Consider the following 19,892-nt stretch of genomic DNA (forward strand, 5'->3'; position numbering starts at 1 on the left):
TGCGTAAAAAAACAAATGACGCATAGATATGAAAACTCAAAAAATCAACAATGAAATTATGAAAACTATGCATTGATTCATTGTAATTTACGTCATTTCCTTATCAGCAACAATATTCTCTATTTAAAAAACATCAATTTTTATCGGTTCTCAACAAGTCATTATGACTAATTCGACAAGAAAATTCTCTTTGAAACAAAAATTTACAAATGTTTCTTGTATGGTCAATCATGAAAAGCGATATGGCCCATCACAAGTTCATTTTGATATTCCCTGGTAAGTCTCTCAGATGCTTTTAATCTTTTATTTCGCACGTTTTTTGAGTAGTTAGTAGCCAGGAACGTAGCATAAGGCATACCTTCCTACCTACCTGCCTGCCTATGCTTACCTACTTACGTGCCTGTAGTTGCCTGATTGTGAGGACTTTCCTGCTCAAATATACTTGCCTACTTTACTTCCTGTCTATAATGGCTTACCTATCTACCTGCCTATTTGTCTGTCCACCTATGTGCATGCATGCCTGTCTATGCCTACCTGCCTACCTATACCCCTGCAATGTGTCTCCATGCCTTTGAGTTTACCTGACTAGAATACAAAAATAGATACAAGTACGTGAGCAGGTCTTGCCGTGTATGTGAGCCTAAAAATGTGGCTACTCATAACTGCCCGCCTACCTATGATCCTACCTTCCTCATAAAAACAACATTCCGTTTTTCTACAGGAGAATGAAAATCCAGCGCTCCGGTTCCGATCTGGCCGCATTTTTATGTTGTCAAAAATCTGAAAACGCTGAAAATTTGATGGTTCACTTCGAGATGAAGCTTATATCAATTCTTGGAACTGAAAAGTCAAGGAAGACTAAATTCAAAATTTGCGATTTAAAACCAGGGAATGATGGTTATGGATGGGATTTTATGAATTGGGAGGATATGGAGAACCAGTTCCTGATAGACGATTCTATTCGAATGGAATGCCACGTGGAACTGAAATATATTGAACGGACGAGTTACAGAAAGTTTGATGAGAGTGCCAAAGAGTTTTCGGATGTTATTTTGGTAGCTGAGAAGCAAAAGTTTTACGTTTCCAAGCTGGTAAGAATTGTGAAAAGAAGCTCATCGCTGATTGGTTGGCGTCGACATCAATCGTTAAATTTCAGTTTCTATCATTCCAATCTTCATATTTCCACGCACTACTTCTCGGAAACTTTATTGAATCTACGAGCTCAGAAATCGAACTAAAAGATGTCAACTCTACATATTTTCAATATTTCTTGGAGCTTCTCCATGGAGAATCTTCAATCACTGCTGAAAATGTTGAGCACATTCTCCATCTGGCAGATATGTTCGATGCACGAACAGCAATTCGGAGATGCGAGGAATTTCTGAACTCCCTCTGTCCGAATGTGAAGCTGAAAGATAAATTAAGACTGGCCGTGCAGTATAGACTTGGCACATTGAAGGTAGGTATTCTAGATAGACAGCGGGCCTGGTTCACGAAAAAATCTAGTTCCAAGTTATTTTAATTATTTTATTTTTCCAGGAAAAAAGTTTGGAGGAAGTCAAAACAATTGCAGATATCCCGGATATTTTACCAGTGCCCATACGTGAATTGAACCTGAGAAGTGCGATTTCACTGCTTCGAAGATCTTAATTTTGTAATCTAAAAAAACCTCTAAAGTTATAAATATTAATAATAATATAATTGTGTTACATGTATGCCTTTCACATGCCTGCCTGCCTTTTCCATGTATGCCATTCCGGCTCGCCTGGCTATGTGGTGGCATTTTTCAGCGTGTTTACCTCATTTCAGTTTCTCGACCTTTTTAAATCAAAATGTTGAATAACAGCAGGTAACAGAAATTAAAACCGCTCTTATGGCTTTCTTAAAAAGTGCTTGCCTACGTGCCTGCCTCATGCCTGATCTCTAGACAAAAGCACAGTCTAGTCAAAATTTCTTTAACCATGCTGGCTAGCCGGATATACAATTCTGAAATAAACGAGCAGGACATTTTAATATTTATTGGGCACGACGATATCACAATCAAAAAGTTCCAGATTTCTTAGGATCCCAAGTAGCACGACTGGTCAGTGCGTGCCTTGAACACTTGTCCTCCTGGATTGGTATTTCCACCGGAACCTCCTTGATTGTTGTTATTGTTGTTGGATTGACCACCCTGTCCCTGTGCATAGTCTTCACGAGCGTATCCAGAAGAGGATGCATTTGAGCCCATGTAGCCCGATCCATAACCACCAGCGCCCATGTATGCCGACTTATCCGCCATTTCGGTTGTTTTCCGTTTGTGGTTGATCAGAGAAAGTGTTTCTCGGAAGGCTGAAGAATTGGAGAAGTTGAACGATTTAAATAGGGAGAAAATAGAGATCTGGAGCAAAGATAAGGGGGGGGGGGGAAGTTCATTCCGTGAACTTTAGAAAATTTTAAATGAACTTTTGAAATTTTTGTTTCCATAAAATATTCAAAAAAGTCCAAAATAAAATATCACACATACATACATACATAGATAACCAGGCAGGCATGGGGAAAATGACCTACATAGGAATGTAGCTTATGAGGTTGCCACGCACTAGGAATATAGGTAGGTGTGAGGTAGGTACATAACTAGGCATACGGTAGGCATAGTGAGGGAAATAGGCAGGTGTAAATAAGATAGCGTATGAAAAAAGCATGAGGTAGGTAGGCAGGTGAACATGAGGTAGATCTGCAGTCGGGCTTGTTACACATTAACCCTATTTTTCGAACAATCCTGGTTTTTTTTGGGTTTTGTATGTGGGTAGGCGTTGGTTGCCTTGAAGAAAAAAACACATTTTCTGCCTTTATGGCTTGATGACGGATTTCAGGAAAACATTCTTCACAGTATTCTGTGCGAGTTATCAAAAGAGTCAAAATATTTTTATTTTTTGTAGAAATTTTTCGAAAACATGTTTTTTTTTCAAATTTTACAATAGACAAAATCGTGCTTTGCTGAAAGTATTAGATGCATTATCCCTTATAAATTTAACGGAAAACATGTTTTTATTAAATACATAATATATCCATATAAAAAGGGTACCTGCAAGTGAGTTTACATTCAAACCATGAATTCTATCTTCTTCCTACTCATCGTTCTTGCCTGGATTCCAACGTTTGGAAGTACTCAGGGGCTTCTTGATGCAAGTTTTTGACAATGTTCAAAACAATTTATATAGGTATGTACTATACAGGAGCTAACCAATGATCTTTTGGCGAGAAAGCACTTGACGAAAACTGAAGAGGAGATTCGTAAGGTGTTCCAAGATTTGGACAAAGACGGAGATGGCTTCATCTCTGTTGCTGAACTGCAAGCCGTCATGACCAACTTGCAAGCATGGCTGACTGAAGAAGAGATCGACGATGGGATTCGTAGCGCCGATATCAGCGGAGATGGGCTGGTCGATTTAGAGGAGTTCATCGATGTGACCATGCATTCGCAGCAGTATAGTAAGAGAATCACAAACAGTAACTTTTCCGTTCCCCTGAAAAATTTTGAATAAATATTTTATCTACCTTCATTTGAAAACTCATGACATAAACGGTAGGCAGGAACTTAGGCATGCAAAAGTGCCTGCCAGGCTTGACTACAGTGTATATTTTCCAAAGGGTGTTGCTCAATTTCTCTGCCCTCTGAAATCAAATTGATCACCCAGGTTGTGATGAAATTATTTCAGGATGCCTGAACGTCTTAATTTTGTGAATGATTTTTTATGATTTTTGCAAGAAAAGGCGAGAAAATGCAACAAGAAACCTGTCATCAATCTGGACGAGAATTAGTGAGAAAAAGAAAAGAAATGAGTAGACTAGAAATAATATAAAATGCCTCAAAATGATTAAAAGTAGAGAGATCAGAACTATTAGACCATGCAAAAATGGAATTATTTGAAATTATCACAGAGCCCATTCCTCGGTCCTCCAGACAGCAATGGAATAGACGTCGGCAAGCTTCTCCTCAGCCACGAAACGATGTGAAAGGCTTCTGAATTGTCGTCCAATGCACACAACAAGAGCGGCTCCCTGAGTTTCTACTGTAGCTGGGCTCGAGCGGAATCTGGAAATAAGTTGGATGATCAGGGTGTCTTCGAATTCAAATGTTAAACGGGGTTTTCATGTTTCCATTGAAGTTGAGGAATGTGATGCAGGACTAGTAGGAATTTATAAGAAAGCTCGAATTCAGGCCTACCCACGTGCCTTCAAAACAAGGATAGGCTTAAATTCTTTCGGCTAAGACTCCCAAAACATACCTATCAACAGTTTCGCTGACTCTTTCCCGTACCCATCCAAGACCACTTTCTGATGAAGCTGTGCTCAATGTGGTAGCCTTTCCACGTGTATTTTCTTCTTCACGGGATGGTTCTTCCAATATACAAATTGATGTGATGTCTCCTTCAAATGGACGGCATGCTGACAATGGTTGAAGCTGAAAATATTAATCTTAAGATTCACACGTTCATCTTTAATCTCACTGTAGTAGCGTGAGCTATGACTAGCAGCCCTTTGGAAGTTCCAATGTACAGTTGATCTCCGTCATTTCTTTCCAATAAACCAATACATGTAACATAATTCTGACTGGCCATTTCCATATCAATTGTATGAATTGTTTCACTTCCAGGCATCACTTTTCGAATATCCAGTGATCCAGTCACTTGTCGTTTTTCCACTTCAACCATTTGAACTTTCGAGCTTTTCTCTAATGCGATCCACACTTTTTGTGCATCTTTCGAGCCAACTAACTGTCTGACAATACACTTATCATCTGGAAGATAAAGACTTGACGAGAAGCTGAAAGAATCGTTCGAAGCTATATGATGAATTGAAATTCGTCCTTCTGAATGTCCCGCCCATATTTGACGGGTTGAACCATTGCCCAGGAATGTGGCTGTCCGAATTTCATACGGTGAATCGATTGTTCCAAGATGGGATACCTGAAAAATGTGATTTTCTCCAACTTTTTGTTTTTTTTTCTGTGTTTTTATTCAATTTACAAAACAACTCGATTTTTAACAAATTTTTAACATGATTGAAATTCAAAATTTTCTCCATCGATACTTTGAAATAAAATTTTGCCATATTGGATTTTTTGAACAAATAATTTAGTTTTCTGAATTATTTGATACATTTTGTAAATAAATATCCTCAAACTTTCGAAATATTCAAACTTTAAAATTCGAGTGTGCCTGCAAATTTCACTATAACCGTAGTCCTTCACTCATGCAAGCGCGCCCCTTTGAGAAATTTCGTATGGCGCTGTTTTGAAAATAAAGAATTTTCAGTATTTTTATTTATTTTGCTGCTTTTTTCAAAATTTTTTCTTGATTTTAAGAGTTTTTATTCATATTTTTATTTTGTTTAATTTTAAAAAATTAATTTTAATAATTTTTTAATCTTTAATTGAATATATTTCAATACATTTAGTTTTCTTCGTTTTTCTCGCATTTTCAACGCTAATTTAAAAAAATTAATTTAAACTATAATTTTTCAGAACAGCCGCTGGGATTGGATCGAAAACGAATCTTCACGACAAGTGCACCTCGTTTCAGGTATTTTTATTCGAAAATTAAAAAAAATTAAAACTTACGGAATTTGATTCGGAAAGCTTCAAAAGCACAATTTGTTTATCAGAAATTAGTATAAGCACGTCGTTGCTTATCAGTTCAGGTGCACAAATCTAAAATTTTGTTTGAAAATTAAACAAATTTCGTATTTTTTGGGGCTCACCAAAGTTCCATTAAGTGATGGCAACTGCAAGTGCCCGGTTTCATGTAGAGATATTCCATATACAGTAACCTGTCCACATTCGTCGCAAGACCACACAGAATCTCGAACCTTGCTCACATACTTGCCTCGATGAGGTAACTCAATCGATTTTTGGTCAACAAATCCGTATTGTGTGCATCCCATGACTACCATTTCCCGTCCACTGAGCCAAAGTTGAGCTTCAAAGTCATCCGGATCATCAATTTCGTCCGTTATTCCTACTGCCATCAGCTGAGTTGGTGGTAGAGCTTCTCCAAGTTCACAAACATCAAGAAGATGTGTGAATTCTGGAGCTGCACAGAATCCGACTAGTTGAGACGACGAAGGTCGGGATTCTGGATGAGCCGACCAGCAGTGAACGAGAAGATCCAGCATTGGAGTTGGAAGGAGAAGCTCGTGCGGTAAAAGTACGGGACGGGCTCCGTCGAGCATTCTTTCTTTCACATGCTCTTCACTTTCGAATGGGAATTTCAGAGTGAGAAGTTCATAGAGGAACATTCCAAACGAAAAGCAATCCACTTTTTGTGTATATTCCTCTTCTCCATTGAACCTTACAATTTCTGGAGCCATAAATCCTTCCGTTCCTCCGAATCCCTTTGCTCCACCTGATGGAAGTACACTTCTTGATATCCCGTAATCTCCAAGTTTCAATAGAACATCAGTCTGTGGACTGAATGGAGCAGGAAATCTCCATCCAAGTACATTTTCCGACTTGAGATCTCTGTAGATAATATGTGCAGAATGAAGATATTCCAGTGCTCGAGCAACTTGAACTGCAGACTCTTTGATAACTCCAAGTGAGAGCTTAGTTCCAGCTTTTCGATGAGATCCCAGCAGCTGGTTAAGTGCTCCGAGAGGTGCAAGCTCTACAACAAGAGACAATGGAAAAGTGCAAACTCCAACTAGTCCAATAACATTTGGATGTTTCATCCTACTCAATAAACTGAGCTCTTGTCTTGAAGTACAGTATGCTCTACACGCAAATTCCATACTATCCCTCTTCCATTTGTCTGCTGCTGCCTTATAAGCTGCGAGAGCCGAAGGCCTGCCTCCAGGCCCTGGGTCTACAGGCTCCAACATTTTCTGAGCAACTTCACAAAGTTCTCCATTTGGTTGTCTTACTGTAGCCCGAAAAACGAAACCAAACGCTCCTCTTCCGAGCATTCTGCTTCGTTTTAACTGATCCGGGTGAATTGTCAAAGCATTTTCGATATCAGCAAATACAGTATCCGGTGCAAGTTCTCTCATATGAAGACCACCATGAGATGGGCATTCTACCCAGTTGTACTCTCTTCCAGCCAGCATACATTCCTCAATAACGAAACAGTGAACAACTCCTCCGCGACATTTTGAAATGTCTCCTGTTGTTCGAGAACCTTTCATGTGAGAGCTGCTGAAATTATAGACGTGAAATAATCACAGAAATCAATTGTGGTTCTAGTTTCACCTGGTTATTGGAAGCTCTCCGTCATCCTGTGATCTTCGGTGTGACGCTGAAGAAGAAGTTCGGCTCCGTGAGCCATTTCTCTCAGCATCCCTGACACACTGCGGACAAAGCACATATCGTGAAACAAGCAAGTCGCCTTCCGAACTGTGAACAAATCGAGTTCCAAGAGCCGGATACCTGAAAATTAAATTCACGTATTGATTATACAAATAAACTATTGGAAAGAAACAAATCTATTTGTTCTTTTGTTCTTGCGTGTGCTGTTTCTCATTAAAAAGTGCTTGCGTGGAATTTCTAATTTCGCTGGTTTATCCGAAATTGAATCATTTCGCGATGGAAGAACCAATGGATCACTCCGGTATTATGAACGATATGATGTCATCTCCAGATTCGATGGCCGTTCCGAAAGCTTATGACTACTCAACTATCGTTGCTGATAGATTGGTAAGGATTGCCTACACCTATCATGTCATCAATTCATCTTCAGAATAAACCATTTGACTATAAGAATGCTCATTGTCAGCCAGCGATTCAGCTGAACAAGAAGTCGTACGAAGAGATTTTAGCTCAATTGGAAGAAATCTCAGATGAAAGTGATGACGATGATGATGAGCTTATCGAACTTCACGCTTCTGTTGGAGAAAGATCTATGAAGCTTATGGTATGAACAAAACGTGGTATATAGATTTAATTCTGATCCAATTCAGACAAATGTTCCAATAGTTCGTGCCTTCAACATGGCGGAAAATAGTTTGGAACGAACAGAAGCGACTAAAGAGGAAACCACCAATGTTGTCAAAATGCAGTAGTTGTCAGAAAAGAAAACGAGATTGGAAATAAAACAGTTTAAGTAACCGAGTAACAACTTGCCAGTCTTCGAGTAACGTGTCCAATAAATCTGATATCATTGCCAATAATCGGCTTCTTCCTTCCACATCTGTTTTCATTGAAAGTTTTCTTCCGTGTTGTGAAGCTGCTGAAATGCTCAATGAGTTAACAACCATTTCGACAATTGGGCGGTGTGAAGGTTGATTCCATGTCCTCCATCGTTTTTGTTCATCCTTTGCGCGCATGTCTATGGCGCTGTAGTCAATGTCTCTAACCTGAAGTTTATTTATATTTGAAGGTGGAATGGCGACGCTTTATTAGATCAAAAATGATCCAAAACTGCTGGATTTTGTAATGAAAATGTATTTTTTTAAAGGTTGAGGAATCGATAAAACTCGTCAATTTCACAGAACGTTTCATTTCGAAATTCAGTAGTTTTGGATCATATTGAGTCTTATAAAACGAATACTCGAATTTTGATTCTCAACACTTATATTATAGTTAAATTTCAAAAACAAACCTCTGCCAACGGTAGAAACTGTTTCAGAGTGAAAAGTGAATGTCCTTTAACATGAAGCTCTATTCCAGTTTGCCACACAACCCATTCAGCTTTTGCATGCTTAGTGGCTATATCTGCAATCTTTGCTCGATCCGCACTTGTTGTCATGAAAATACTTTCAATTGCTGCACACACGTTTTTATCTCCAACTATACGAGTCACTAGGCGACTCCAAAATCCTGAAGGTATATAAGCCAACGCATAAATCCTTCTTAACAATTGATCATCGTCATAAGTGAATTGAAGCATAACATCCTCTGATCCAACACCGTTCTGATCCGTAGGTGATGTTCGACGGAGTGGGGATTTGGTCGGTGATCCAGCGGGACTTGGACATCTGACATTCCACTGTGACATTTTCATTCGGATTTTAACTGCAGATGCTAAGAAATCAGATCGTAGCCTGTACTCATCTGGTAGCAGGCTTGGAATCAGAAGCTGTCGAGGCTGGGTAGCAAGTGCCAATTCGAATTTGTGAAGAAGATCCAAAAGCTGTGTTTTGAGCATTAAAAGTGCTCCTGATTTGAATGAACGAGTATGCGGATTTATAGCGTCTGTTGAAAGAAGTCCAGCTGGAAGATTTGGGCTTCTTAGAATGACGACAGAAGTGAGAAACTCGGCGAGCCACAGCGGATCTACAAAAATCAGATCCCGAAGAGTGGCATCCTCAAATCGAACTAATTCACCACAATCGTGAAGGAATGTGCATGCGGCGTAGAATTCAATGTCGTCCCTGCAATTTGTATAATTTTATAACAATTTTAAGAGACAAGTACTTACCTAAACGGTCTGCCAAACTTGCTAATCATCCTTTTCTTGACTCTTTCTCTATATGCCTCTACAGTCATTACAGCCGGCTGCCCCTCTTTCCGAAACTCGACGCCTAATTCTTTTGTTACTTTCATCAAAGCAATGTAAGAAGATGGAATCTGTTGTTCCATAGCTCTTTCTTTTCCCATTCGTACTTCCCACGCAGTTCTATATATTGTGTTTAGCAGTGCTTTTACATCATTTCTTGACGTTGAATTGATCAAAATTACATCAACAATACGTGGCAATCCTGACTTATCCGCATCTGCAACCATATAACGGGTCCGCACTTTTTGCTCCATGATGTCTATGTATCCAGGTCCAAATTTCGAACTATTCGATGCCACTTGATCCAAATTGGTTCCCACTAGTATTACTGTCGAGTTTGGCGCTCTTGCATGGATATTAACTAGCCAAGTATCAAGCTGCGCCAGTGCTTCATCCCCGTCTGTGATCTTCCAAAGAACCAAGTTCAAGGATCGTTTGCTCAGGAAATATTGATGAGTGGAATGATATTCTCGTTGACCTCCAAAGTCGATTACAGAAAATCCGACAGGCCCAAGATTCTTATCGCCTTTAGATCGTTTCGCTTCGAACTTCCATTCAGCTTGCCGAATAACACCAGTTTCCGAGTGAATAGGCTGCCGTTTCTGTACTGCTTCCTTGCACAGTGCATCCCAAATAACAGATTTTCCAACGCCATCACTTCCCAAAATCATTAATCTCAAATGATGGTATGTCTTGGATTCTTCTAGAATTGTCTTCAAATACGCCACAATTTCCACTGTCTTGCAGTTCTCCACATTAACCATTGATTCAAGTGGTTCTTTCAGTGAGCATCCTTTCAAAGATAGACTCCAAAGACGAGAGAGCATTCCATAATCTGGTGGTAGTTCTTTAATTGCAGTATTTCCTGATAAGTTGAGCATTGAAAGAAGTGTGAGCCGTGCAACATCCGGTGGTGCTTGTAGCAATTTGTTGTCACTGATATCCATCACGTTCAGAGCTGGAAGGAGAACTTTTGAAGCTGCATTTGTCACTGAAATTGATCGGAGTCGATTTCCAGCCAATTGTAGTGTCTTGAGCCATTCTAATGAATCGTGACGCTTATGAACACAACTTTCTTCTTCTTTTTGTGGATCAATTAGCGCATGATGGCGAGAAACACTGAGACTTCTCTGTGATCTAACTGCAGACTTCGAACGACTTCTATGTTGCCGAGCTGGAGAATTTCTTCGCTTTGGGAGCATTGAGCCATTAGACGTTGTCGGTGGGACCGCGTGACAGACCACGTGGAGAGGTGAAGCTTCGATGAAACTTTCCTGAAATTTTTAGAGTGATTACTGTAATGAAAACTTGTCAATTCACTTGTATCTTATTGTAAGACAGATCCAACGTCCTCAGATGCGCAGGTACACAAGCCATAGGTGGAAGTGACGTCATTGAGTTGTTTGACATGTTTAGAATCAGAAGCCGGGGACATGTGCATGCCAGGCAGAATGGGAATGTGTGGAATTTATTGAAAGATAGATTTATCGTCGTCAATGTGTTACTGGAAGTGACCGGGAAGTCGGGGAACAGGGAATCGTCGTCGACTTTTGACAAATTGATACTCGCTTGCCACACATTTTGGCGACGCAGAGGGTTTGAAGTGACATTCGGAGGATCATCAACGACGATTGGATTCGATTCTTGTGTTGGAGATTGGGTGTTGAAATCTGAAAATCAAATAGTTTTCAATTGCTTGTTTTAATTTCTGATATTACTGTTGTTAGAATTATTGAGTCGTGGTCTCTCTCCTCTTGATGCTCTTGCAACCATCGGAAGTGTGCTCAGTCTATTATAGGATGCATTGAGCTCTTTCAACGCTGGACACAACCATATATACTCGGGAAGTTGGCTCAACTCGTTCTTCGATACATCCAATTGTTGCAATTGTGGAAGAGATGATAGAAATTGAATGGCTATACACTCGAGTTGATTATTCCGTAAATTGAGAATCTCTAGCGATGTTGAACTAATGTAATAAGTTGGAATTTCAATTTTACGTATACTATTATCAGCTAGATTTAGAGATCTGAGCGATGGCATTTGGAATAGAATACTTGGGAATGTGTTGAGACGATTGTCCGATAAATCGACCCGAGTGATTGCTGCCAGTGATAACCTCGTTGTTCGGAGTCTCGGGTTCACGTGTAGAGCTGCCGCCACAAACCAATCCGATTGAAGTTGCTCCAAATTGGCTGAATTCCAATTCAGTTGGGCGGCTTTTGATGGGCACAGTGAACTTGGTAGCAGACTCTGACCAACTTGAATCTGACCTACATCAATGTTTTTCTTATTGATCTTATATTCAGGGTCCGCAAAAACCAGGCGAACCAGAAAAACCCGAATGAGCTTCTCGTTCTTCCCCTGAGCAGCAAGTCGAAGAGCCTTGTTATCAGTGTCCAGAGCTCCACGGTCTAACAGAAAGTGCACAATGTGTAGTCCATCAGATCGTACAGCTTCAACGAGAGCACCCGAGCCAATGCATCGACCTTCTTCTACGCTGTACTCTGTGTCCAAGACTGCCAGCGGCAAGTTGACATCTGCACCAGCGTCGAGAAGAAGCCTAAAAGCTTGAAAATTATCTGGATAAGCGCCGTCTGAAACTTACGTCATCAATGGAAGATTCTGATTAAAAGCGGCCAACATGAATGGTGTTCGTCCTCGAGTACAGTAGACGTCAAGTTGAAACGGGCAACGTTGTCTTCCGTCGATTGATGTGCATTTGAACTGGAATTGATGTTTTAAAGTTGCAGATAGAAAAAATTTCGCTTTAATATACAGAAAATTAGTATGAAATTCAACGAACCTACCTGTTTGAATTTATACTAAAATTAGAACTGCAAGATCAATCAGCGATTCGCTCCGCCTATTATTGAACCAATCAGATGAAGTGGGCGGAGCGAATCGCTGATTGGTATTGCAGTTCTCTTTTTGGAAGAAATTTTCGTTTTTGAGTTGGAATTGTTTATCTTTCACGATTTTTTTCGATTTTCTTCGTATTTTAAAACAAAACCTCGTTTTCCGAACTCCACATTTAAAACAAGCTGATCTTAATTTTTTGAGCCGTCTTCTAGCTCTTCAATTCTTAAACTCTCACATCAGTCATCGCCTTGACAACTTCCAAATGTCCTTCGGCAACCGCTAGATACATTGCCGTTCGACACTCTCCGTCAACTTCATTCACGTCTAGAGCAAGCTGATAAGCTGGTGCTCCAACTGTGTCGATTTCGATTATAAATTCAGATGGGAATGGAAAGTTTAGAATTCTGGAAAAAAAAACCTTCTAAAATTAAAATCGAATAGAAATAAGGTCTTACGTGGAAACACATTCCGAAGATCCACAACGGGCGGCCCAATGTAGACACGTAGAGCCCTCGTTGTTGGTAGATTTGACGAGTTGAGGGAATTTCTGAAAAATTTGTAATTTTAATATTTTCAGGCACCACAAAGAGATGTCAAAAGCTCTATTTCGTCGATTCTCGAGCTCTTCACCATCTCGAAATGGACCACCATTGCTCACAGGCGACGGCGAGACTGTAACAAAAGCAGCGAAAATGTTGCTCAAATCTCTCGAAGCATATATGGAAATCAAGTCGCCGGAAAAATTAGAAGAAATTGGAGCTCGCGTTGGAACTGTGTGGAGCAGCTTATTCGACATAGAAAATGTGGCGGCTCCGCAGAAAAAATATGAGCTCGCCGAGGAACTACTTTTCAGACCAGATATTATGAGGCTGCTATTGATCGCTTTTAGATTGGTTCATATTGATGTTAAAAGGGTTGGTTTTTTTTTAGGGTTGTAGGAGCCTTTTCATTGCTCCAAAAAATTCAAAAATTTACACGAAACTTAAACACTTATCAGTAATTTCAGCTTAATTCGAAAATTTTTTTCCTATTTTTTCAATTCTGAGCAAATACTTGAAATTCTCAAAATTATATTGAAGACTCTATTTTTCCAAATTTTAGATTTCAGTTACATTTGGCGTTTTTTTTTTCAAAACTGGAACTTTTGATAATTTTATTACGAGAATATAAAATTCTGAGAATGCGTATTGTGCGACATACTTGACGCGCGAAATATCTCTTAGCGAAAACTACAGTAATTCTTTAAATTACTACTGTAGCGTTTGTGTCCATTTACGGGGCTCGTATTTTGGAATAAATTTATTTTAGAACAATAACAGCGCTATTCATATTTTTATTTATTTTTTCGTATTGAATAAAATAATTTTAATCAGTTTCAAAAATCGAGCCCGTAAATCGAGACAAGCGCTACAGTAGTCATTTGAAGAATTACTGTAGTTTTCGCTACGAGATATTTTGCGCGTCAAATATGCTGTGTAATATGCGTTCTCAGAATTTTGTGCTCTCGTGATAAAATGCTATTTAGAGCAACAAAAATATTTCCTTACTTCCGTTTGAATTAAACTGTAAAAAAATTAAATTTCCTTTTTTTTCAGAAAATTCGTGATCTCTACATGTTCATCACAACATGGTGCTCAAATGATGCTCCGGATAGTTCCGTTCCAAGAACTCGTTCAAAGACTAAATTTACACCAAAAGTTCGCGATCTTCTTTTTCATTGCCGTTATGAAATTGTGGATATTGTGGATGAGGGATACGATATGCCTGCCAGTATTGGTTTTTATAATGATATTATTCGAGAATTTGTGACCGATGATTTTTGTTTGACGGTCAGTTTTTGGACTCTTACAGAAATTTATTTTAAAAAATTGGTCGTGTTACGGTAGTCATTGAAAACCCAATTTTTTACAGTTTTATCAGGTTTTTTTTTCAGGAAAAAACATTCTAGCTCATCAGAATAATTTTAGTTTTACTAGAAAAAATAAAATAAGATTTTTGTTTAGTTTTCTGAAAAATTGGGGAAAACGAACAATTTCAATTATTAATTTCCGGAAAATCAAAAAACCAACAAAAAAAATTTCAGCGAAAATTTTCTTGATTTCAAAAAATCAAAAAACGAAAAATTTTCGATTACCGATTTTAGCAAAAAATCGAAAATTTTTCAAAATTTTTCTATACCACCTATAATTCTCTAATTATTTTCAGTCGCTATTCGAAGACAACGGACAAGATTCGAATAATATTCAACATCGCAACGATGGATGTATTTGGTCAATATTCGATCGATTGATGAATACTAATAAATTCAGAGACTTCGATGTGATTCAAGGAACATTCGACACTTTGCAGGTTGTTTAAATTCATATTATTCCCTAAATTCTCTAATTTCAGATAATTTTCTTCACAAATCATGAATCGGCGAACAACTTCATCAAGAACAATTTGCCAAGATTCATGCAAACTCTTCATAAACTCATTGCTTGCTCCAACTTCTTCATTCAAGCAAAATCATTCAAATTCTTGAATGAGCTCTTCACTGCTCAAACAAACTATGAAACTCGTTCCCTTTGGATGGCCGAACCCGCATTCATCAAGCTAGTCGTCCTGGCTATACAGAGCAATAAACATGCCGTTCGATCTCGAGCCGTCTCGATTTTGGAGATATTTATTAGAAATCCACGCAATTCGCCGGAAGTTCACGAGTTCATTGGTAGAAATCGAAATGTTTTGGTAAGTAGTTTTTCCAATTAAAAAATCCTCATCAAAATCTTCAGATTGCATTCTTCTTCAACTCAGCCCCAATTCACTACTATCAGGGAAGTCCAAATGAAAAAGAAGATGCTCAATATGCTCGGATGGCTTATAAGTTGCTCAATTGGGATATGCAGAGACCATTCACCCAGGAACAATTACAAGATTTTGAGGAGGGATGGACGCATCAAAAGAAAATGCGAGAAGGTTATTATTCATATGCAAGATTTTGCGATTTTCCCGCCAACATTACGGTGCTCGGTCTCGAAACGAACTTCAAAGAGTACTGTAGTTTCAAACTTTGTTTTCCTTATCCAGATTTTCGATAGTTTTTTCTCACGATTTTTGAAAATATATTTTTTTATTAAAAAACTTTGAAAAATCGACAGGGATTCCAAAAAGTGAAACTACAGTACTTTTTAAAAGTGCACACCTTTTTGTAACAAAAATTTGCTTTTGAATTTTTTCTGAAAATTATTTTTAAAAAATCAACATTTTCCTGATTTTTGAGAAAAAAAAACCGAAAAATCGAGAAAAAATGCCGACTTTCCCCAACGTTCTCATCATCTACAGTAACCCACATGGGGATGGACTACTATAGTTTTTAAAGGCGCAAACATGTTTCGTTTGTGCTAAATTTCAAAAAAGACTAAAAATACTTATGAAACTCGTCCAAACGTTTTTTTTTTGTAAAAACGACACCATTTTACAAAAATTGCTCATTTCTACTATGACCTAAAAGCCTAAAAAGCCCTTAAAAATTTTCAGAACAACTCGTCCGAACTTGCTTCCACGACAATAATCCAAGACTTCCGAAAGTGAATCACGTCTACCGTACCCGCATCATCCCGAACCAACAATTCCTCCGTGAACCATTAAAATTCGGAAATCCGTTCCGTCAATAATCTAGCTCTCCTATTTTTTTTATTCATATTTTTAATTTCAATTTCTCAGATATGCCATTTCATTTGATTGTGATGTGAAAATCTGTTTTTCCAGATATATTCCGACTAGATTTGCCATTCAATTTTCTGTGAATAAACCCGACTTTTTATAAAATTTACCTCCAAACACAGCTGCAACACTTCCACATTCTGTGACGACACTGCCGCATGGATTACTGTATCCTTGGATACGTGGCTTTGTAGAAGATGCTCTTCGAATTGTAATAAGTGACGGACGATTTCGATATGACCGTTTGTGCAGGCACTGAAATAAATTTTTATGGAAACAAATTTCAAAAGAAAAGTGGGAGATTTCTCTTCAAAAACTCAATTTTCATTATTATCGCAATTTGAATTCCCTCCGAAACAAGCTGCGAAACTGCTAGACCAATCAGCGACTCGATCCGCCGACTTTTCAACCAATCAAACGGAGTGGGCGGAGCTAATCGCTGAATGGTGTAGCAGGGAATTTCATACTTTTTTCGGTGTATCACAGCAAAAATATTGATCTACTAAACCGTTAATAATAAATAAACTTACATCAAGAGTGCAGTCTCATCCTCTTCATTTCGACCGTTGAATAATATTTCGCGGCTTTGTTTTCTGAAACATATAATTTTAGAAAAATTAAAAATTGAAAAAAAAACCCTGACTTTTCCATAAATCTCCTTGAAATTTCATAAACAACGTCAGCACTTCCAGATATGCATGCACTGATGATCATTGTGTGGGCTTCATTTAGATCTTCACTTTCTTTTTCTGAAAATTTACTATTTTTTCTAGAACCTTGAAAATTTTTTTAATTTTTTATGAAGACTGACACAAAAAAAAGACACTCAATTTTTTCTTCGAAATAAAAAAATCTTACGAATAGCATCAATAAGCTTTGCGGCAACCTCATTATGTCCAGCCATTTGAGCTAACTCCAATGCACAATGTCCTTCATTATCAGATTTCATTGGATCGGAGCCCAGTTCGACAAGCTCCAAAACAATCGAAGTTTCACCTGATTCGGCTGCCATATGAAGTGCGGTCTTACCACGATCGTTCACAAGATTTAGAGAATCTGGAATATTTTTCAAATTTATATTATTTCGAGTATTTCAAAAAAGAAAAGTATCACAGCTCATCCCACGCTTGTATTGTAAGCTTCTTTGAGCCCACCCAAATTCTTCCACGATGAGAAAACAAAAAAATAATCCAGTTTTTTGCACAGTTTTCATGATTTTGTTGGGTTTAGGGAAATTAAGAAAAGTTAAGAAAATTTTTTAAGAGAATTTTTTAAAAATTCTGAAAATTTTAGATTTTTCCAAAAGAAAGTACTGTAAATTTTTTATCAAAATAATTTTCATTAACCTTGAAATTCGTGAAAACCTTACTTAAATTTTTTAACATTAAAATTTTTTATTTTCTAGTAAATAAATCAGTTTTTTTTTCATTGACATGAACAAAACTTGGTAATTCAACTTTTAACAACAAATGCTTGAAATTTTTTTTTGAAAAACTAGAATTTAGTAGTGTTTACAACAGTAAATCCATCGATTTGTATCTAAAACAAAATTTTGAAAATTGGTAACTCTAGTTTATCATACACAAGGTATAGGCAAAAATGGTACAACCTCAAGAATTCTAGCCAAAAACTCTAGAAACTGTAAAATTTGTTCCTCGAGAAGTACAAGAGATGTGTGAATCTACACATCGCTAGTGTTTTATTTTTGATCCAGTATGAAATAGTTAGAGAGCCATGAAATTTAGATTTTTTGCATTTTTTTACAATTCTACGATTTTCAAAAAAAAAAACATTTTTTAGTAGCCGAAAATTTTTTTTGAAAAACCTTCAAATATCAAAAACTCACTAGGACTAAGCATTAAAATAGTCCTCAAACTATCCAGCTTCCCATTATGAGCAGCTAACATTAACGGTGTCCTTCCATGTCGATCAACCCGATTCCATACCCAAGGATTCACTTTGAACAAGTCGGCCAGCAGCTCCACGTTCTCGAATAATACTGCCTGAATAATATTTTCATTGTTTTCTAAAAATATTTTTTGAAACTTGCCTGTCTAACCAGTTGCATTGCATCCGAATTATCCAATTCTGAAGCTACATCGCTTGAAGATGACGGACCCCCACTTGAGAGGTCCATTTTGGATGTTTTCTGGAAATTTTATTGAAATAAATTTTATCCAAAGTATGTGAGAAATTGACCGGTTTCATGAAGAAAAATATAAACAAGGAAATTATTGTATGATGGTTTAAAAATTCAAATTTTGTCTAACAATTAAGGGATGAGGTCCTACCACGACTGAACAAAAAAATAGTCGTGCCTTTTTTGGAGTACTGTGGTTTTTCATTTCTCATACATTTTTCTGAAGAAATTTAATATCCCGTCCAAAATGTTCTTAATAAATTTGAATTCCCGCCGACACTAGCGGGCAAAAAATGAGGTTTTTATGTTATCAAAACATAGTTGAAAATTTAAAAAAAAACAAGATTTTATTTTAAATTATCTCAAATAAAAACTTTTACAGAATTTTAAAAATAATTTTCAAAACTTGAATAAATATTTTTTTTTTCAAATAATGTTGTTTTTTTTTGGAAAAGATGAAGCTTAGAGGAGTTAACTAATTTTTTTCTAAATTTGAGTGAAAATACATCATTTTGAAAATTTTTTCAATTAAATAAGACATATAATTTTTGAATATTTTGAGTGTACATATGACTTAAAATTTCAGGTTTGAAATTTTTATTTTAATAATATAAATTACTCAGAGAGCAAAACTCATTTTGCAACCTGTATAATTTATTTATTTGTTAACACATATATATTTCAAACAATAACATTTTCAAGTGAGATGAGCAAATATTTGATAAGAAATTGGTATATGTTACAATTACAACTAGATATATATACTAATTAAAACCAAAGAAAAACCAATCAATTTGATTACAATGTATCCATTTCTTTTTCATTCGGAAACATCAAAAAAGATGAAAAAGAGGATAATCGATGTTGACAGGGGGGAACACATTGGCAAATACTGGGGAGACATGCGCAGAAAATACGCTCTAATGAACCATCCGTGTGTCTATTTCTCTTCGATAAAGTGTGGGAAGGGTGGTTTGTTGCAATGAATTGGAAGAAAGAGAAAAGATGGACAGATGTCTGGGCACCCCTTTTTGGAACCTTTTACGAAATTGACACAGAAAATGAATTAGGGCATGTGACCTTTGTACCAGGTTAGGAAGAACTTTTGAAAAAATATAATCTATTTAAACGTGGGGTATTGGCGGGAGGAATTTGTTCAAAACTACTTCTGTAATGCTTAAATAATAAAATGTCATAGTAAAAGTTATCAAAAAAAATTGAAATTGTTAAATTTACAATCAAAAAGGAAGTAAACCGGAACATTTTTTCAACGAACTTTGCTTTCTTTTATTTGTGTTGCATTATTTTCTATTTGAGTATTCTAATAGTTTAAACCTGCAGAGCAGTTCTAAAATAATAAAAAGTCCGCTAAAAAATTCCTTAAAATTTTGACTGAAATTTTCGAAAAATCTGCAACTGTTTCTATAGTTACGATATTGGGTCATTCCAGCACCATGATAAATGTTTTTAGACTTAATATCTTTCAAAAAAACTAGTCAAAAGTCAACCTCTTTTACGTAGGCTAGGTTAAAGGGACGGATCACAGGCCTATCTGCCTGCCTTCAAAGCGACCTACAGAATGCCTACTGCAAGAGAAGTTCTTAAGCATCACTTATTGTTACGGACGTTAAAAATGAAACTTGTGTGATTTGGTGAAAAATCACTCAAAAAATAATTTTTTAAATTTTATTTTATTCTAAAAAAAATCT

At 37.2% G+C, this 19,892-nt stretch overlaps 6 protein-coding genes across 6 annotated transcripts; 4 read left to right on the top strand and 2 right to left on the bottom strand.

Annotated features, from left to right (window-relative positions):
* Window positions 1-154: 154 nt before the first annotated feature.
* On the top strand, window positions 155-1,696 carry bath-25 (BTB domain-containing protein). Its single transcript, NM_001330935.2, has 4 exons — window positions 155-276; window positions 722-1,091; window positions 1,157-1,459; window positions 1,540-1,696. Exons 1-4 carry the CDS (start codon window positions 164-166, stop codon window positions 1,648-1,650), a joined length of 897 nt encoding a protein of 298 aa, NP_001317756.1. The 5' UTR covers window positions 155-163; the 3' UTR covers window positions 1,651-1,696.
* A 363-nt stretch (window positions 1,697-2,059) lies between these two features.
* Window positions 2,060-2,281, bottom strand: nspd-10 (Nematode Specific Peptide family, group D; the record flags this gene model as incomplete). Its single annotated transcript, NM_182092.5, has 1 exon — window positions 2,060-2,281. One exon carries the CDS (start codon window positions 2,279-2,281, stop codon window positions 2,060-2,062), a length of 222 nt encoding a protein of 73 aa, NP_871892.1.
* An 811-nt stretch (window positions 2,282-3,092) lies between these two features.
* Window positions 3,093-3,527, top strand: T27C10.9 (EF-hand domain-containing protein; the record flags this gene model as incomplete). Its single annotated transcript, NM_001330936.1, has 2 exons — window positions 3,093-3,167; window positions 3,219-3,527. The coding sequence occupies 2 exons, from the start codon at window positions 3,093-3,095 to the stop codon at window positions 3,525-3,527; spliced, it is 384 nt and encodes a 127-aa protein (NP_001317774.1).
* A 196-nt stretch (window positions 3,528-3,723) lies between these two features.
* Window positions 3,724-18,192, bottom strand: lrk-1 (Leucine-rich repeat serine/threonine-protein kinase 1). Its single transcript, NM_060438.8, has 20 exons — window positions 18,094-18,192; window positions 17,890-18,046; window positions 16,902-17,099; window positions 16,687-16,792; window positions 16,574-16,636; window positions 16,154-16,298; window positions 12,794-12,885; window positions 12,574-12,742; window positions 12,085-12,203; window positions 11,195-12,039; window positions 10,797-11,146; window positions 9,399-10,750; window positions 8,580-9,351; window positions 8,102-8,334; window positions 7,232-7,408; window positions 5,746-7,177; window positions 5,606-5,695; window positions 4,494-4,952; window positions 4,272-4,447; window positions 3,724-4,078 (listed from the first exon to the last, which is right to left on the bottom strand). Exons 1-20 carry the CDS (start codon window positions 18,178-18,180, stop codon window positions 3,919-3,921), a joined length of 7,182 nt encoding a protein of 2,393 aa, NP_492839.4. The 5' UTR covers window positions 18,181-18,192; the 3' UTR covers window positions 3,724-3,918.
* Window positions 5,504-16,144, top strand: mop-25.3 (MO25-like protein 3). Its single transcript, NM_001330937.4, has 7 exons — window positions 5,504-5,567; window positions 12,916-13,252; window positions 13,934-14,167; window positions 14,544-14,687; window positions 14,730-15,068; window positions 15,113-15,296; window positions 15,858-16,144. The coding sequence occupies exons 2-7, from the start codon at window positions 12,929-12,931 to the stop codon at window positions 15,992-15,994; spliced, it is 1,362 nt and encodes a 453-aa protein (NP_001317755.1). The 5' UTR covers window positions 5,504-5,567; window positions 12,916-12,928; the 3' UTR covers window positions 15,995-16,144.
* On the top strand, window positions 7,512-8,148 carry T27C10.8 (Late endosomal/lysosomal adaptor and MAPK and MTOR activator 1). Its single transcript, NM_001129051.3, has 3 exons — window positions 7,512-7,675; window positions 7,719-7,892; window positions 7,939-8,148. Exons 1-3 carry the CDS (start codon window positions 7,565-7,567, stop codon window positions 8,038-8,040), a joined length of 387 nt encoding a protein of 128 aa, NP_001122523.1. The 5' UTR covers window positions 7,512-7,564; the 3' UTR covers window positions 8,041-8,148.
* Window positions 18,193-19,892: the final 1,700 nt, after the last annotated feature.

The sequence above is a fragment of the Caenorhabditis elegans genome, chromosome I, assembly GCF_000002985.6.
Source record: "Caenorhabditis elegans chromosome I".
Classification (NCBI taxonomy): domain Eukaryota; kingdom Metazoa; phylum Nematoda; class Chromadorea; order Rhabditida; family Rhabditidae; genus Caenorhabditis; species Caenorhabditis elegans.

What these genes read in the sequence shown, in the direction of transcription:
- bath-25 (NM_001330935.2), top strand. Translation starts at nt 164, where the DNA reads ATGACTAATTCGACAAGAAAATTCTCTTTGAAACAAAAATTTACAAAT. An exon ending in GTTCATTTTGATATTCCCTG is followed by an intron (nt 277 to 721) that starts GTAAGTCTCTCA and finishes GTTTTTCTACAG; the next exon opens with GAGAATGAAAATCCAGCGCT. An exon ending in ATAGACTTGGCACATTGAAG is followed by an intron (nt 1,460 to 1,539) that starts GTAGGTATTCTA and finishes TTATTTTTCCAG; the next exon opens with GAAAAAAGTTTGGAGGAAGT.
- T27C10.8 (NM_001129051.3), top strand. Translation starts at nt 7,565, where the DNA reads ATGGAAGAACCAATGGATCACTCCGGTATTATGAACGATATGATGTCA. An exon ending in CTATCGTTGCTGATAGATTG is followed by an intron (nt 7,676 to 7,718) that starts GTAAGGATTGCC and finishes ATTCATCTTCAG; the next exon opens with AATAAACCATTTGACTATAA. An exon ending in AAAGATCTATGAAGCTTATG is followed by an intron (nt 7,893 to 7,938) that starts GTATGAACAAAA and finishes GATCCAATTCAG; the next exon opens with ACAAATGTTCCAATAGTTCG.
- mop-25.3 (NM_001330937.4), top strand. Translation starts at nt 12,929, where the DNA reads ATGTCAAAAGCTCTATTTCGTCGATTCTCGAGCTCTTCACCATCTCGA. An exon ending in TTCATATTGATGTTAAAAGG is followed by an intron (nt 13,253 to 13,933) that starts GTTGGTTTTTTT and finishes CTTTTTTTTCAG; the next exon opens with AAAATTCGTGATCTCTACAT. An exon ending in GAACATTCGACACTTTGCAG is followed by an intron (nt 14,688 to 14,729) that starts GTTGTTTAAATT and finishes CTCTAATTTCAG; the next exon opens with ATAATTTTCTTCACAAATCA.
- lrk-1 (NM_060438.8), bottom strand. Translation starts at nt 18,180, where the DNA reads ATGGACCTCTCAAGTGGGGGTCCGTCATCTTCAAGCGATGTAGCTTCA. An exon ending in TTGTCAAGGCGATGACTGAT is followed by an intron (nt 12,204 to 12,573) that starts GTGAGAGTTTAA and finishes CATCAATTCCAG; the next exon opens with TTCAAATGCACATCAATCGA. An exon ending in TGTCTTACAATAAGATACAA is followed by an intron (nt 10,751 to 10,796) that starts GTGAATTGACAA and finishes TAAAAATTTCAG; the next exon opens with GAAAGTTTCATCGAAGCTTC.